The following is an 18,582-nucleotide window of genomic DNA, read 5'->3' on the forward strand; positions in this document are numbered from 1 at the left end:
ACAGTGTCAAGCTGCAATTTTTAATTTATTTAATTTAAAATGTATGCTCACCACTTCAAATTAGTAGTGTAGTGTCAGTCATCTAACACCTTTCGGGGAAAAATTTTTGAATTGAAATAACATGACTTCCGGTTACCATCGGAAGTTTATATACAGTATATTTAATCGGAGCCACCTGCCCTTAAGGTGTGTATATCTGGTCTTGTCTTTCTTTTATCTAATTCCGTTCTCGAGATTAAGGAAAGACGGACAGGCGAACGGTAGTGGGAATTTGTAAGTCTACAGTTTTTTCAAATTGCTGCCCAATAAAAATAATAATAGAATAGCTTAATAGGTTTCAGATGTTACTGTCAGAAAATGACATGATTGAGGTTTCTTTGTAATACGTTAAATTTTACCGTTTTTAAATCATTTTACACATATAGGGGAAAAACAGTTACTAGCCCACGGTCATATAGTGACGACGACTAGTTTTTTGCAGATATTTTTTACCAAATTGTCTTAGTTTTGTTTTCATGATATTCGCATGTTACATGCTATCCATCTGTGTAAAAATTTCGGTCGAAAAAAATTCCGTTATCACAGACTCTCAAAAAAAAAACCGCGCGGAAATTTGCCTCGTTCAATACGCAGCTTAAAATCGCTGCAAAGTGATGCTTCTCACAATTTCCGCAAGAGGTGGTCACGGCGCTATGGACGTTTATCAGTTATGAATGACGTAATGGCATGGCGGTCTGTAAGTCGCTACGACCTTGAACGCTTGTCTTCATGAAATAGCCTGGGAGGCTATGACCTTCAACAATTTAAATGCTTTCGTGCCCGAAAATTACAGAAAAATCAATTTATGATCTTTCTGAGAAACCTCTGCCTTCTCGTCATTTATTTCCATTCGAACTCATTTCACATTAGCCCATGCTATTGCAAATTTCAAGAGCTCCCTACAACTATATTTGTAATGTCCTTGACCTAGCTTCACTAGGTCAAGGACATTATAAATATAGTTTGCAAAACATCTTGTAAACCAAACATATGATGTTGAAATTTGACATGTGCAGAAAAAACATCACAGGATTTTTCAGAATCGTAAAATTGAGGAACAGCAATTACATGAAGCGTAATTACGCATGAAAAACTAGCGGAAATTCGCCGCCTTATGTATACGATCCTGTAAAAAAAGGAGAGAGAGAGACAATAAGATTGTGAGCTAGAATGTTTCCAAATGAACGATGTACAGATTTCGTCAAATTATAGTCATTCTGCAACTTTATTTTATGCAATCTTTTGAATTAAACGTATACGAAGTTTAAAAGTCATATACGCGCGCGCGTTAGTATCCAGATTAAACTTCAAATCTTAAGCTTAGTTCACACTGAGCGCGATTCTCTGACAAAAGCGACTAACACGTCAGACATGATGCCGTTTCCGGTGAATTTTACCATTTCGCGAATCTGTTCGAAGTTCGGAACTGTCGAGATTTTTCGCTAGCGAAAAAATTTCGTCACCAATCGTATTCCTGTTAGTTGTCACATGATTCTTGTTGTTGCACTACTTCACGTGACATGGACATGTGCCTATGGACATTATAACCTTTGAACAAAGTTGCGCTATTCACGAACGGACTTGTTCTGCAATTTGATGTTCATTCTTTATTTGTTTTTGTTTGTTCTGTTTGGTTATATTATTTATTATAATTTACAAATATTCTACCTATGTTTGTTATACCTATGTATAACAAATATGTTGTTATACCTATGTATTGTTCTACCTATAATTTACAAAAATACTATTGTTTGCATACTATTATTATATCCTCTTTTCTTTTTTTCATATATTTACAAATAATCGTAAACAATAATTCTACTTACTGTTAATTAATGTCATAATTTTAAAGAATGTAATTCCTGGTAATGCCTAAAGCGGGGCCGAGATATGTACAGTACTCTGTTCATTAAAAATAAAATGAATGAATGAATGAGTGAATAGTTCTTGTTGTTTTCAAGATGGTTACAAAACTTTCTCACGCAATAGAAGTAATTCACTGGATTTTTAATATTTCATTCACTGAGCATCATTTTATTTTTGACGTGTGTTTATTTTTCTCAATAAATAAGCAAACGTGGTTAACAACAGAATATTGGAAGCAGCCATTTTATTTTCCGAGATGACGTTTTCTCTTGCTTGCGAATGATTGATTGCTTAAAATTCGTAATCGCTTGTCGCTATTGGTTATGTGGATCAATTTTGCTAAGCAAATAAAAAGTTTTTCGTTTTTGCTATTCGCTCAGTGTGAACTGACCTTTAATTTGGAGTTTGATCTGATGTTAATACTGTATGTAGAATCATTATATTCTACATTAATGATTTATCAAATTAGTTTAACTAATTTGATAAATCATTGATTCGATGAGATATGAAGTATTAGTTTAAATATAGAGGTTTTATTGAGAGATAATAAATATAAATAGAATGTCTTATCATGAACAAAGTTCACTTGCAAGAAATCAGCATGGGAGCGTGTGTTAGTCGTCGGAGATGACGGTGAACATTTTAGCGGAGCTTGATAAGTGCGTATTGGTGAATTTCGAAAGCCTTAAGTAGCTGTAATATGATGGTTCCAAAGAAGTGGAGGAGATACTATAGATTACCACCTATGGAATTTCGGGTCTTTGAGTATATATCTGAACTCAGGAGACCGAGACGAGTTCAACGATACCCTACTTTTGGACCGGAGACGAAAAATAATAAAGTTATAATACTTTTTTCCAGCGATCGCGCGATGATAGGGAGTCGCGTCGCTCTCTCCGCTCTCGTATCGCGTGTTTAACCCTCCGGAAGATGACCGTAGTCCGACGTCATGGTTTGCAGACTTTACCGCAAGATGGCAGTATTAGCAACTACGATGCCGTCTGCATGAGAGCATTAAAAAAGTATGGTAACTTAAAAAGTATGATAACTTTTTTATTTTTCGTCTCCGGTCCAAAAATAGGGTACCGTTGAACTCGTCTCAGTCCCCTGAGTTCAAATATATAATCAAAGTCTTGAAATTCCATAGGTGGTAATCTATAGTACACCCGCCTCGGGCCCCAAGTTTTCCATATTTGGTCTTGTCTTTCATCTATCTAACTCCGTTTTCGAGATCAAGGAAAGATAGACGGACGACAGTAGGAATTTATAGGTCTAGAAATTTTTCAAATTGCAGTCCAATTATATTAACAGGTGGTTGTTATTTTTTTTCAAATCCAAGAATTATCGCTCTTAACTTCATGCCACAATGGGAAAGTCTCGATATATCATCATCCGAAGACGAATAAATAGGAATGTTTTTTTGTTTTTGCCAAATTTAAATTAATTTTTTTTTAAATTTTGATTTTTTAAGAACATTATTTATTTGTTTAGTTAAAATAGAATTAAAGGATATTTTCCAAAAAATGTTTGTTTATTTCGATTTAGATCGTATTAGATCGTCGTCACATGATATAACGACGTTATATCATGTGACGGATTTTTCATACAACGATTTAACCACGTGGCCAACTATAAAACACAGAGACAGTAAATTATTTGGTTTTATGTTCTATAGTTGGCCACGTGGTTCAATCGTTGTATGAAAAATCCGTTTGTTTCATTTCGTATGGATCCCATCCAATAAAATAAGTTTTCTCTTTATATTTTATCAAATCATTGCCGTTCAAATCGGCTGCAAAGCCTGGTAAAATTCCTTTCTTTCACGTTGACATAATAGCGATTAAGTAAGGTAACGTGAAACCAGCAACCAATATGGCGCGCGCTTCTTTGCGCAGTCTCTGTATATGTGAGCGGAGTCATGTGACGTCACGTGCACTCTCCTCTATACTTGTTTATTAGTCTCAGAATTAGGATGAGTATATAACCGATAATACATAGAAAATTTTTCTTCGAAATTAAACTTCTCGTACATACTTAATTTGAATCACGCAAACGTAACATAAGTAAAAACAGATAAATTTACTAAATTATCAATATTTTTAACATGCGATTCGGAAAATCTATTTCATTATATAAAGGACTTTTGGCTTTAACGGACATCTCGCCCGAATTAATCCGTTAAATCAAGGTTTTACTGTATTTGAATATCACACTGTAATAGGTTGTTTGATATCATTTGCTGCCCTTTAATTTGTACAGCATCTGTGTTCAATAGATTAAATATTTATATTCACAAAGAGACCTAGAGGGTAATAGAGCACCAAATAAAGTAGCTTTTATTTTTGTATTAATTCTGGGTTTAATCTTGACATGCATTGCCATTATCTGAAAATTTTAGTTGTTTTAATATTACTATAACATTGTAAAGTTTGGCAACAGAAGTTTCTTTTATAATTTTTAATAACTAATTCTTTTTATATAGAAATGTTATTGACATGCCTAATAGCTGTTTATTATCATTGGGGTTTTATAAATTTATTACTACTTTTAGCGGCCATATTGTTAAGACCGAACTGCCCTCTATAGTTCATTTCAATCGCGAATACGATGAAATTATCTTTCATGCCTATTGATTGGTGCATATATCGTCGATTACGATTGGCTGTAGGTAGTTAGACTTGTGCGTTTCCATATTTATCAAGGTTTACTCTTCGCGTTCTAGTCGTAATTGCAAATGGAGGAAAATGTGTATATAAAATTATTTCATTGAGCCGTATGTATGTTTAATAACTTTAATTTCAGATTATTTCAGAAATGAATCATCAAGCTTTCGTTTGAACTTCTATATTATTTATGAATAAAATTAAGTAAAATTTATTAACGCAATTTATTTTCAATTAAATAATAATCATTCTTTCCAATGATGCGTTTTCGTTGATATTAGATACGTTAGTTATAATGTCATGCCGTTTCTCTCTGTGATTTGTTTACATTATTAAGATACTAGATTCATCTCGATGTTTGTTGTCTTACATCGGGCATGGACACATGAACCTCATACTATTAAGATCCTTATTTACATTATGAATAATTTACAATAAATCCACGTCTCCACTGAACAAAGCTTATGAGCTACAAGTGATAAATCTGAAGATTCGTTACCATACTGTTTTCTTTAAAAAATTTATATGGTCGTCTGTAAACTGCCAACTAATTAACCAGTTTAATAATTAAGTGGCAAAATTAAGATTCTCTAATGAAAAACTGGCAATAAGGTTGCATTGATAAAGTACTCAATAAAATTAAGTTGATACTAATATTTTCGTTTATAATTTTATTGTTTATATGTATTATAATCTTACATAAAATCATTTACAAAAAATCTGATGTTTTGGCCCAACTCGTCAAAACATTATATTATGCCCCTTTAGTACAGGAAAGTTGTCCATGCCTGTCTTATAGTCTTAATGTTTGGTTTATTAAGAGTAAACATACATTTTTACATTTATTATTTCATCAAGATTGATTAAATGATATAAGTACTTTATTGTTATTGTTATTAAATTTTAATCTTAAAATGCAACACAATCTGTTAAATCTGAACTTTTACCATCTAGATCACAAATGCCAACAACTGTTATTTATTTTATAACAAATAAAATAAATAAATAAATAAACAGTTGTTGGCATTTGTGATGTATTTATTGATATGATTTATTTATTTGTTTTAAAATAAATAGATTTGAATAGAATTATTATAGAATTATTGAAAACCGATTTTTATCATTTTCCTTGCCCATTAAATTTTCTTAGAGATGATAAACTATTGTTATTTTTCATACACATTTAAATGTATACATATATGTTCAGGTATGTATATAGTGTATGTTGTACAATACAGTACAATGTGTGTACAGTATGACTATACTGTAGTCATTACTACATAATTTTTTTGCATCTCTTAGAAAAAGGGTCTTGTATCTCACAGTTTGAGAACCATAACCATTGCATTAAGCAGATTCTTCTGTAGTTACGAAGAGCACATGCATGTACCCACACACACACACACACACACACACACCCCCTACATTTGTATGAATATGATTGTATAGATATATATTACGTTCAGTTTTTGTATTCATATTACAAGGTGTTCAACTTCTGTTCAAAATTTCAGTAACAGTGATGAACTATGTGTTACATAGTTCCAATTTATTTATTTTTTTCTAGGTATGCTCCTCCACATGATGACACTCCTCCCATCATTTTGGCAATGATGATATCTCTGCATGGGTTCTCCATATTGTGAAGGCAATCAGAGGACTTGATTGGGAGATTCTGAATCACCTGGCCTTTAGTCTTGATCTGTCACCATGAATTATCACCTGTTTGACACTTTGAAGGAAGCTCTAAGAAACAGGACATTCACCTAGAACAGTGAAATCAGAGTTTGTTAAGTTTGTTATGCAATGACTATGATGCCAACCAAAAAACTTCCATTCTACAGGCATAGCATTGTTGCCAAAACAACAGGAGAGGTATCAGCGTGTGAAGGTAGTAACTAGAGAAAGAAACATAAATTGGGACTATATATTTCCCATTACTGAAATTCTGCATAGAAGTCACACTGCCGTTGTATATTATCATATTATTAGAACTAGAACATCTAGGCATTAAAAAAATCATAAAAATCATTTTCATTTTAATTTTAGTGCACTCTAATTATTATACATATAGTAGAACTCTGATTAACTGAATGTCCAATTACCTGAACCACCACTTGTCCTCCTTTCTCTCTCCTTCTGAAATTCTCTTATGTCATACGACTGCATGATCAGTGATGCCTATTTACTGTGACAGATCCAAATGATCAGTAGAATGCTACTTGCACATTGATGAATAAATGAATACAATATATGTACAATGCTATGATGTTGCCCTGTAATTTCATTTTTTACATATTAATTCATTCATCCAAATTTTTGATTATCCAAATCACATTTGCAGAATGATTCAATTCAGATAACTGCAGTTCTACTGTATTAAATAAAGCAATCTTTGCATTTTTTTGAATATTGATTGCAGTCTATTACTTGATCAAGAAGAATAAAAGAATCAATATTCTTATTCTAAATCATTTTTGAAGTGGTTCATAATAAACAAAATTACAAGTTTCTTACTATCATTCTGAATTTTTCAGATATTTTATTTTATAAAAATATCTGTAAGGAAGGAATAGTCAAAAAGAAGTAAAATATGGAAATATTAATTATTTAATGTAATCTGCCAATTTTGTGTTATGAAACCACTATTAATTACTAATCTTTAATGCAATAATAGAGAAGATCATATTATCGTTGAAAATATGTAAGGGCATTTCTCATTTCTTTAAACTTTACAGAAGAGCAATTTAAAAAAAAAAAACACTGACTTATTTTCTTCATAAATAAGAAACTATTGAGTAGATAGCACTGCTTTTTTCAAGTTTTCATTTAAAGTACTTGGTATATAATATAAACACATAAGTTTATTGCTGACATCATTGTTATCATTATTTTGGAGCCTTATTTTGAGATATGCCATTGTTTTGCTAATAATAAAAAGCTATGCTGATTTAATGAGACACACCTTTTACATTTAAGTCATAACTACAATTTAATATTAAAATTTGGTTCAAAGTAACCAAATCAACTGATTACTATCAAAAATAACATGTTTTGTATGCAAAATTTTCTCCTAGCAGAGATCAGTTAAAAATTAACAAATTTCCTTCTTTAAATAGGTGTTTATGAAAATCATTTGCAGCAAAGTCTATTTATTCTACTTGACTTTTGAAAAATTTATATGCCTGGGACTATACAATTTTTCTCCTAAAAATAATTTTTTAAGTATATTTTGTTGTATATATTCATAAAAAAAAAATAGGCACAATCATCCAATCTGTAGGCAGAGCAAAAAATAAACAAAATACATAATGGAAAATTTATGTGAATATGTCAGACAATAAAAATTCTTAGGATTTACTCAAATGTTCTATTAAAGAGCACAACTTTATGCAAAATATGCAGGCTCTTTAAATACAGCAGAACATGGCATTGTTTTTGTTGTGGTTTAATCATTGAAAACAGTTTGTTACTATTTTACTGTATGGTACTGACAGTGATAATGCCATGAAGATGCCACATAGATGATTTTATGAAAATAAAAATTATTAGAAGGCTAGGAGCAGGTCAGTTGGAGACAAATATGTACAGGGCTCTGAATTTTCTGCAGAGCACCATATCCAAGCTTTGGACCAGATTTCAAAATACAGAAGATATTGGATATCAACCAGGAAGTGGATGTCTGAGTGTTACTACTACTAAATAAGACTGCTAAATTGACATTAGCAATGTGTTTAACAGAGCAGACAGTTTTATGACCATTTTCCTGAAACCTTCTACAGACAGTTTGTCATTTTTTGCTAGTCACCAAATATGTTGCATTCAATTGACTCTTTGCATAAAAGAGCCTGTATAGCACGTTATCAAGAACACTGACATTGGGCATTGAATAAATAGAGCAATAAATTGAATAAAGTAGAGTTCTGTTTACTAATGAATCCAATACAGTCTACAGAATGATTCTTGTTAGATTGAATTTGGAGAGAGTGGGAACATGACAATCCCATGGCCATTATGGAAAGAAACCAGTTTGCAGGTGGTGCTGTCATGGTTCTGCGGTGGCATTATGCTTAATAATCATGCTGAGCTCACTGCTTTAGTAAGGGTGCTCACTTAACATTACTGCAAGGTGGTAAAGGGACATAACTTTGATACCTTATGTGAGACTTTTAGAGATGCTATGAGTGCAGATTTCATATTTGTGTGCAATAATGCACGTGCACATACAGCTGCACTTTCAATGGCTTTCTTGATAGTAAAGATATTTGTTGCATGAAATGGTCAGCAAGATCTCCAGACCTAAATCTCATAGAACATATAGGATACTCTAGGGCAGAGGTGGCAAACCTTTTTTAGCCCGCATGCCATATAGTAAGCATATTTAGCTTTAGAGATGTTTATGGGTGCCAAAATTTTAGACTTTGAAAAACAACATTTAAATAAATTAAATAAATATGCTGTAATTAGAGTAAATGTAAAAAAGCTTATTAAAAAAAGTGATCAGGTGATAAACTGAAAGAATGATTGAAAAAGACAGATGATAAATCAAAATTGTATGATATGTTACATGCAAATGATTTCTCTTTACATGCCACAGGTTCACCACCCCTTCTCTAAGGAGACAAGTTACATCCTACCAGTCTCCATCAAGAATGCTTCAAGAAGATGCTCTTGTTCAAGTATTGATTTTGCTCTTAACAGAACTGATAAATAGTAATATAATTTGCACAAGCAATTATTGCAAAGCATGTGTGTAAAGGTCATATTAATCATTTTCTGTAACCACAAGTCATATTAATCATTTTCTGTGCAAAAACATTTTGACAGTGCTTAGTACTTTTTCATGTTGTTTTTGGTTTGATGTAATTTAGAAAAAATTTTTGCCTTGTTTTGTTGCATAAAGAATATAGTCAGGGCCAGATTATCGAATAGGCAAAGTAGACAAATGTCTAGGGCCCGTAATTCGGAGGGGCCCGGCTTTAGTGCAGAAGATTTCTCTGTTTGAAAACGAGTTAAAAATTATTTAAGAAATTCGACAGGACAGAAAAGGCTGTATTTAACAATTCTTTTCTTACTAAGCTCTGCTCGACTAGCCATTACCTAAAAAAAAAAAAAAAAAATAACAGCCACCCGTGCGTCAGAAGTAATGTACAGTACGCCACGGGATCTCTCGCGCCATCTAGAAATATTCCTAGGGCCGCGTCTCGTGGTAGTACTGATGTATGGATGGTTATGATTTATTTTCTAAATTTACACTTATACGTCGCGACATCACATATTCGATATAGCGTTCAAGTTGCTTGAGTGCGAAGATATTACAATTCAATAGTGTTTTATAAAAGAGTTAAAAAGGGTGACACTACGGTGTGACTTGGGGTGACACCACGATAGCCGCACCGGGTGTCACCCATGCTAGCTACGCTAATGTGACATTATATAAGATTTGTTTAGAAGCAACTTATTTAAATGGGGCCCCAATTTAAATTTTGTCTAGGGCCTGCTAGAGGCTTAATCCGGCGCTGAATATAGTATTCTGTTTTGTCAGAATGTGGATATAACAAAAGGGTGGTGTCGAGCTGAGACAAAGAAAGAGCAGACTAAAAGAAGGAATGCACGTTTATAACACAACACACGTTACAACTCAACTAAAAGTAACAACCCGGGGTAACAAAGACACTACCCCTTGACAGAGTTCCCAGAACTCCACTCACCCCCACGTAGCAGTAGAGAGGGCACGACGATTACAGGAGTAAAGAGGTCACCTTCACAACTTCCTAACACCCTCTCTATCGGTGTGCCTGGAGTCTGCGTATACACTGAAACTAATCATTTGATAATTTTCTTTACAAGCACTCGCATCCATTGTGATATATATATATATATATGTACAGTACAATACATACACATACACATACGTCGTGTTGACTGTCTTCACTATTGTAAATAGTTCCCGGTGGTTCTAACTAGGCTTTGTTTAGTCCAAGAAGCTTGACGTTTGCTTCATGTTTACTTCTCGGGAGAGCTTTCGTTAGCACATCCGCTTTCATCTCTGTGGTAGGGATGTATTCCGTCTTGATTTCGCCCTTTTCTTGAGCTTCACGGGAGAAGTGATACCTGATGTCAATGTGTTTACTTCTCTCATGATGAACAGCATTTTTGCTCAGCTGAATTGCACTTTGACTGTCGCAGTAAATTATCGTCGGCGTATTGACATAACTTTCAAATTGCATTTCTCTTAGCATCCTTCTCATGTGGATGACTTCCTTGGTCACGTCGGATAGGGCCGTGTACTCCGCTTCCATCGTCGAAAGCGCAACAGATTTTTGTTTCCTTGATTGCCAACTGACGGGTCCATTCGCTAGTATTATCATGTTACCTGATGAAGACTTCCGGTCGTCAATATCTCCGGCCCAATCTGAGTCCACATATGCGCACAACTTCTGATCGCACTTCTCGTAATGTAGGCCGTAATTTACAGTTGCTTGAATGTATCGGAGTACTCTCTTGGCCATTTTCCAATGAATGATACCTGGATTAGAGCAGAAACGGCTTAACATGCTAGCTGCAAATGCCAGATCTGGGCGTGTCGAGTTCGCCAGATAAAGGAGTCCCCCGATAAGTTCTCTGTACGGTTTTCCTTTCATTTCATTCATTTCACTCTCTGACTGCGGAGCCATCTCTTTTGTTAATTTTTGATTTGATTCGATGGGTGTTGCAACTGGTCTACATGCTTGCATATTAAACCTTTTTTAGGAGATCTTTAGCGTACTTTTCTTGAGTAAGTTTCATCTGTCCGATAGTTCCTTCTCTTTCTATCCGTATTTCGAGAACTTCACTTGCTACACCCAAATCTTTCATTTTGAATTCTTTCTGAAGAATGTGTTTGATTTTTCTTATCATCTCTATGTTGCGTGAGGCAATTAGCATGTCATCAACATAAACTATGATGATAATGTTGTCTCTGCCTTCATTTTGAGTGTAAGTGCAAGGATCAGAACTTGTTCTCTTCATGCCTATGCTTAGGAGGTAGCTGTCTAATCGCTTGTACCATTTGCGTCCTGCTTGTTTTAATCCATATAAGGGTTTAGTTAATCGGCACACCTTATTATCTCCTGCTTTTGAAGTGCTCCGGTTGCTCCATATATATTTTCTCTCTTAAGTCACCTTGTATGAAAGCCGTAATTACATCCATTTGGTGTATATGCATTTCGTTCTCTACGCACCCAGCGAGGAATGCTCGGATCGTTTCATATCTTGCTACTGGTGTGAATACTTCTTCAAAGTCAATTCCTTCCCTCTGTTCATATCCACATGCAACTAACCTGGCTTTATAGCAATCGACGGTGCCATCCTGTTTTTTTTTATTTTATATACTTATTTATTTGAAATTATTTTTCTGTCCTTTGGGCGTGGGACTAATTCCCTTGTATTATTTTCCATTAAGGACTTATATCTGAATCCATGGCATTTAACCATTCCTCTCTATCTTCTCAGCTTAATGCTTCTTTTACACTTGTAGGATCTGGCAAATCGTCACATTTTGCGATATCTGCTACTTCATTATACACCTTCTTCGGTCTTCCAGGTTTTCCACTTTTAATTAATCGTGGGCGTCCCGCTTTGCGTTTTGGCTGCGGATCTAGTGTTTCATCATCATGTGAAGGAATATTTTCATGTGTATCAGTGGAAGGAACATTACTCTCATCAACTTCAATGTTTTTCATGGTTGGTGTTAAATGTAAAGGTGCACTGAACAAGTCCTGTCTGTCTTCGGTTTCTAATTTCTCGACGAAACGCACATCTCGAGCTTTTATGACAGTTTTAGTGCCTTGCTCCCACAGTCGGTATGCCTTTGACTCTTGTGAGTACCCAACTAGAATGTATTCCTTTCCCTTTGGTTCAAATTTGTTCCTCTTCTGTCCCTTTTTCAGAGCGATTGCTTTGCTACCGAAAATTCTTACAAATCCAACGTAAGGTTTATTTCCAGTCCACAGTTCGAATGGGGTTTCTTCTTCTAAGGCCTTGGTGGGACAACGATTTCTTATATAGGCTGCTGCGTTGATAGCCTCTGCCCATAGACTCTGAGGTACCTTGGATTGAATCATCATGCATCTCGCCATTTCAATGAGAGTTCTGTTTGCTCGTTTGGCTATTCCGTTTTGTTGAGGAGTGTGCTCAACTGTCAACTGCCTCCTTATCCCTTTTTCTCCAAGATAATTAGTAAATTCTTTTGATAAGTATTCTTTTGCGTTATCAGTACAAAGCCTTTTTATTCTCTGACCAGTTTCGTTTTTGACTCTTTCCTTGTATCGTTTAAATGCATTGAATATTTCAGATCGGTGTCTGAGCATTGCTACTTCGACGTAGCGTGTTTTGTCGTCGATGAATGTCACAAAATACTTAGAGCCGCCTAGGGATTCCACACTCATTGGACCACATATGTCAGAATGGACTAATCCCAGTATAGTTTTCTCTCTCGTGTTGGACGACTTAAAGGGTAATTGATGAATCTTTCCTTTGTAGCATGTTTCACAATCAATTCCATCTTGTGTTTGTTTCAATGTTATTCCATCTATCATTTTTTTACTTGCTAGTTTCTTTAAATCGTTGATGTTTAGATGACCAAGTCGTTGATGCCATCTCAGAAGATTGTCACTTTCTTCCGCATTCAATACTGCGTCAGAGGTAGTTTCTACTACGTACAGCTGATCTCTTTTCTTTGCTATCAAGGCGATGGAACCATCTTGGCGAGTAACAGTTGCAGATTCCTTTTTGAATGTGACAGAATATCCATGTTCTGTTATTCTCAGTACAGATATCAAGTTGTTTCTCAAATCTGGAACAGCTATCACGTCTTGTAGCTTAATTGTATTTTTGGTGTTGTTGACACGCACGTTTATATTAATTGTTCCAGTTCCAACGGATCTTAATGCCTTTTCCTGCAGTTTATATTTCTTTGTGGATATCTTGATTTATCTCTATAAATTTCGTACGGTCGCTACACGTGTGCGGTGGCTCCACTATCAAGACACCAGTCTGTTGAGTTTAGAGGTTGGGCCGTTTGTACTGTGACCGCCATAGCGTCATTCTTTTTGTGTGTATTGTTCCTTTGTGAATATTTATTATTACTTCTACATTCAGCTGCACGGTGGCCTGGTTTATTACATATGTAGCATGTTCCTGTGAATTGTGAAGAAGAACGATTATTTCCTTTTGGGTAGTTTTCTCGGAAAGAACTTTTCTTTTGTTTCGATCCTATGTACAGTGCACTTTGTTCGACTAAACTCTCTTGCTTCTCTTGTCGTCTTGTTTCTTCTTCAATTAATTTTATTTTTAACAATTCAGGTTTCGGTATGTCGTCTCTGGACTCAATGGCAATTCGAAATGTCTCGTATTCATCGGGCAATGAATTTAGTAACATTATAGATAGTAACTCACTTGGAATTGGGATACCAGCTTCTTCTAATTGTTCAGCTTTTTCCATAAATTCACTTACATGTCTCGACATTGATTGTTCAGTTCCCTTTTTCATCTGATAAAGCTGTCTGTATAGTACTGCCTTTTTAATTGGACCTTTCGATTTATGTATCCTTTCCAATTCATCCCATGCTTTTTTGGAAGTTTCTGCCTTCTTTACGTGGCTCAACTGGTTCTGCTTAACGCCTAGTAAGATTAATGCTAAAGCTTTTTCATCTCTTGTTTGCCAATCTATTCATCCAGGATCAGCGTCTGGTTTTTCTATGGATCCATTTACATACGACCAAAGTTCATTACAAACAAGTATGCTGTGCATTTGTAACTTCCACGATTTGTAGTTGGCATCATCGAGTTTATCTACATGCTGTGTCCCCACACTATTCGTGGCGTTGTTCGTTGTTCAAACGGGTTATGCCTTTCGTAGCGAACAAGTATATATCACTTACTTGAATCTCCAATTAGATCCGTTTCATATGGTAAGCCTCAATCATCAAACCCTTAAATAAACCACTCTCTGCTACCATGTCAGAATGTGGATATAATGAAAGGGTGGTGTCGCGCTGAGACAAAGAAAGAGTGGACTAAAAGAAGGAATGCACGTTTATAACACAACACACGTTACAACTTAACTAAAAGTAACAACCCGGGGTAACAAAGACACTACCCCTTGACAGAGTTTCCAGAACTCCACTCACCCCACATAGCAGTAGAGAGGGCATGACGATTACAGGGGTAAAGAGGTCACCTTCACAACTTCCTAACATGTTTGTACATTAAGTTTCATACTATTCCAATCAGTAGTTTTTGAAATATAGGCCACATTAATACGGTAGTTATGTATACATACTCATGTCCAAAAAATAAGCATAGCATATATTATAATAAATATACAGTAAATATTGAAATATAACAAATCAAAATTTGCAATTTAATGTATTAATGCAATGAAAATTTTAAAAATTTATAAACGTATTTACATTTATTTTAAATTAAAATAAATAGTTTTATTTTAATTTGAAAGCTGTATAAAAATATATTAAAAAAAAGAATGCTAAAAACATAATATCATTCTTAATCATGTAAATATGATTAAAAAAAAAAGGAAAATGAAATGTCATGATGATATGTAATGAAAAATATTCTTATATAATTTAAAAGAAAATGATAATTAAAAAAACACTTGCCTAGAACATTTATTTCAATTTTTCATTTGCTTTATAAATGAAAGATTATTTTCAAAAATATTAAAAGGGATTTGTAATTTATTAGACTTCTTACTTTAGTGACAAAATAACCTCCATTGAATATAATCTTTCATATTCAGTATTGCTTAGTTTAATTGCAAATAATGTCTTGAGTCTCAAGTTGTTTTTCCTAGAATTCAAAACAAAAGAAATTTGAAAATTTCCCAGGTATTCTCAGGCCAGAAACAGTATTGATGACAAACTTTACATTTGTAGAAATTATAGATAATTTTCTTATATATTTGCTATTGAAATTCATAAAATACTATTTTAGGGTTAATTATTTATGCTTAATTTTAAAAATAATTAAAAATATTTATAAAAGGAAAAGGTCTACGGAATAAAATTGTTATAATATTAGACTTTGCATTTGAATTGTGAAAATTAGCTATCAGTACTGTACATTATTTCATATAATGAAGTTCTATATTACAAATTCTTTTTCCAACAAATTTTTTATGGAATGTTGGAAATATGTCTTTTTTTACATTTAAAAATATTCCTATTTCACAAAGCCTAATTTTTTTTCTAATGAACTTTTATAAGCTAGATGAATAAAAAAACAATTTTAGCATTTAGCAATACAAAAAATTTTTTTTATGTTTTGTATTTCTAAATGCTAAAATTGGTTAAAATGCTAAATCATTTCTGCAACCAATTCTGTTATGGTATACAGTGTGATATACATCCACAAGAGCCGAATTATTGGGCTAGAGTTGGCTATAATAAATAAATAATTAATAAGACAATTTGGCACTAGAGCTTGGCGTTAGGCGCCATCTCTTACTAAACTTAATAATTATAATTAAATTAAATAAATAATTTTAATAATTTGGAACTGGAGGAAAAGAAATCGGCCCGAAGCGGGACTCGAACCCGCAACTTCTGCTATCCGTGCAGACACGTTACCAGTTACGCTACCCGGACCTTCAGTCCGATCGCCTCCTCCAGTATATATAAGCTAACACGACTACCATCGACGGTCATTACAATGCCGGCTGGGGACACATCAAGTGCCCACGTCCTCCCAAGGCACTCAACCGGTCATCGCAACCCCGGCAAGGCGTATAAATATATGCCAATGCCTTGGGAGGACGTGGGCACTTGATGTGTCCCCAGCCGGCATTGTAATGACCGTCGATGGTCGTCATGTTAGCTTATATATACTGGAGGAGGCGATCGGACTGAAGGTCCGGGTAGCGTAACTGGTAACGTGTCTGCACGGATAGCAGAAGTTGCGGGTTCGAGTCCCGCTTCGGGCCGATTTCTTTTCCACCAGTTCCAAATTATTAAAATTATTTATTTAATTTAATTATAATTATTAAGTTTAGTAAGAGATGGCGCCTAACGCCAAGCTCTAGTGCCAAATTGTCTTATTAATTATTTATTTATTATAGCCAACTCTAGCCCGATAATTCGGCTCTTGTGGATGTATAGTTTTGTAACGGGTTAGTCGTTATTTATTTATACAGTATGATATTTATAATAATTGTACTCTAGTATACTTAGCAACTCCCAATACCATAAAAGTATTGATACCGGTCATTATCAGCGTCAGGTATCAAAACTGGAAATTTTGCCACTGTTGCTGTTCAGTCTGTGGCTTGATTTTGAAACATTTTGTGGAATTGAAATGTTTAATTTTAACATAAATAACATGCTTTATTCTAGTTAACTAGTTATTAACAAATTATTAAAACTGATATCTAATATAAAGTAAATGTTACCAATATTATATCAGTTGATTTGAGATTTTAATGTTTTCATATTTTTCAAATAATTGATAAGTTATTTATAAATAGTATTTTAAACTCTAAGCATGCTGTTTGTAGATTCTGAAAATGAAATTTGATGTAATAAATGTATTGATTTTTGTTCATTAATACTTACTATATAAGTTTAACTTAACCAAAAGTAGTGTAAGATTTGGTTTCAGCCAAACTGACTTTAAAACCCAAATTTAGTTTCAGTTATGGATTTGTCTAAATCCAGTTTCAATCAGATCTTACCTGTCTATGAAAAATGTAACGATGTCAGATTTGATACCTGAAGAAAAGTATCAATATCTGTATTGGACAAAAAGTACTTGGTATCAAAGGAAATTGTTGATACTGTATTTGCATTAGGCAGTATCGGAATGTTCCTAACTGTACTCATTACAAGTTCAAAGCATCTGTATCCAAAGATAGTTTCAAATAATCATCATTTTAATATGTTAACTATAAGAAATGGCTTCTATCAACAAGAAAATTTCTGATTATTTAAATAAAATTAGACTTTATAATTGGAAACTGTGTTTTGTAATTTCTTTGTTTCACAAACACTATTAAGTGTGTCAAATTTAAATACTTGGTGTTTTTTTCATCTTTATTTAGTTGGTACATGTATTATATTACATGTTTCGGGCTCGCTCCACCTCTCATCAGCTAACTCAAGATTGCTTACAAACTTTATAGGTACATACATATACAGTTAATACAGTTTGTTGTATATTCTTTTTAAAATTTATTGTCACATTACTATGACCAGCAAGACGCGTACATGACAAACTTACTTTTCTTCCCGACAATGAAACAAAAGGATGAATTCACCAACAGTATGAGATTTTGCAAGTATGCACAGTTTGAAATTACAAAACATGGTTTCTGATTATAAAGAAAGAAATTATTGATACAGAAACTGTGGATATCATCATAAGAGGGGAAAATGCATATGGTTCAACATCAAAACAACAGATACAGAGAAAGGATACAAGATATACATAAAATCTCATACTGTTGGTGAATTCATTCTTTTGTTTCATTGTCAGGAAGAAAAGTACGTTTGTCATGTACGCATCTCGTGGTCATAGTATTGTGATGGTAAATTTTAAGAAGTATATAACAAACTATATTACCTGTATATGTATGTACAGTACCTATAAAGTTTGTAAGCAATCTTGAGTTGGCTGGTAAGGGGCAGAGCGAGCCCGAAACGTGTAATATATTGAAATATATAATAATTGGGCAGGATATTATTCATAAATTAATTAACAGTATGCAAAGTCGAATTCATGTAATTCAGGCCAAAGGTGGTCCAACAATCTTCTGATTTGACTCTTTCTGAATGTTTTATTTTGTGTCAACTTTGAAATGGTGTTGCCATACAACATAAAGTTACAATTTGTAAAACATACATAATATTTTCTTCAAAACGTTTTGATGCATTTAATGAAAAATTAAGTCTCAAAAGTAAAATTAAAGTTAATTTAATTTTTACATATTGATAAGATGATGATAAACTGAAAAGTTCAA

At 33.7% G+C, this 18,582-nt stretch overlaps 2 protein-coding genes across 4 annotated transcripts in view; one reads left to right on the top strand and one right to left on the bottom strand.

Moving 5' to 3' along the window:
* Positions 1-4,473: 4,473 nt before the first annotated feature.
* LOC136983560 (protein angel homolog 2-like) overlaps positions 4,474-18,582 on the top strand; it is a 59,935-nt gene continuing 45,826 nt past the window's right edge. For 2 of the 3 annotated variants that reach the window (XM_067280340.1, XM_067280342.1), the window contains exon 1: positions 4,474-4,678. The gene's annotated coding sequence lies outside the window, so the exon portion shown is untranslated. The remainder of the gene's footprint in view (positions 4,679-18,582) is intronic. The other variant, XM_067280341.1, reaches the window with a different exon arrangement.
* On the bottom strand, positions 10,532-11,305 carry LOC136983545 (uncharacterized). The gene has a single exon (XM_067280306.1). It carries the CDS (start codon positions 11,303-11,305, stop codon positions 10,532-10,534), a length of 774 nt encoding a protein of 257 aa, XP_067136407.1.

This window comes from Centruroides vittatus, unplaced genomic scaffold (genome assembly GCF_030686945.1).
Source record: "Centruroides vittatus isolate TY-2023 unplaced genomic scaffold, ASM3068694v2 contig_883, whole genome shotgun sequence".
Classification (NCBI taxonomy): Eukaryota; Metazoa; Arthropoda; class Arachnida; order Scorpiones; family Buthidae; genus Centruroides; species Centruroides vittatus.

What these genes read in the sequence shown, in the direction of transcription:
- LOC136983545 (XM_067280306.1), bottom strand. Translation starts at nt 11,305, where the DNA reads ATGCAAGCATGTAGACCAGTTGCAACACCCATCGAATCAAATCAAAAA.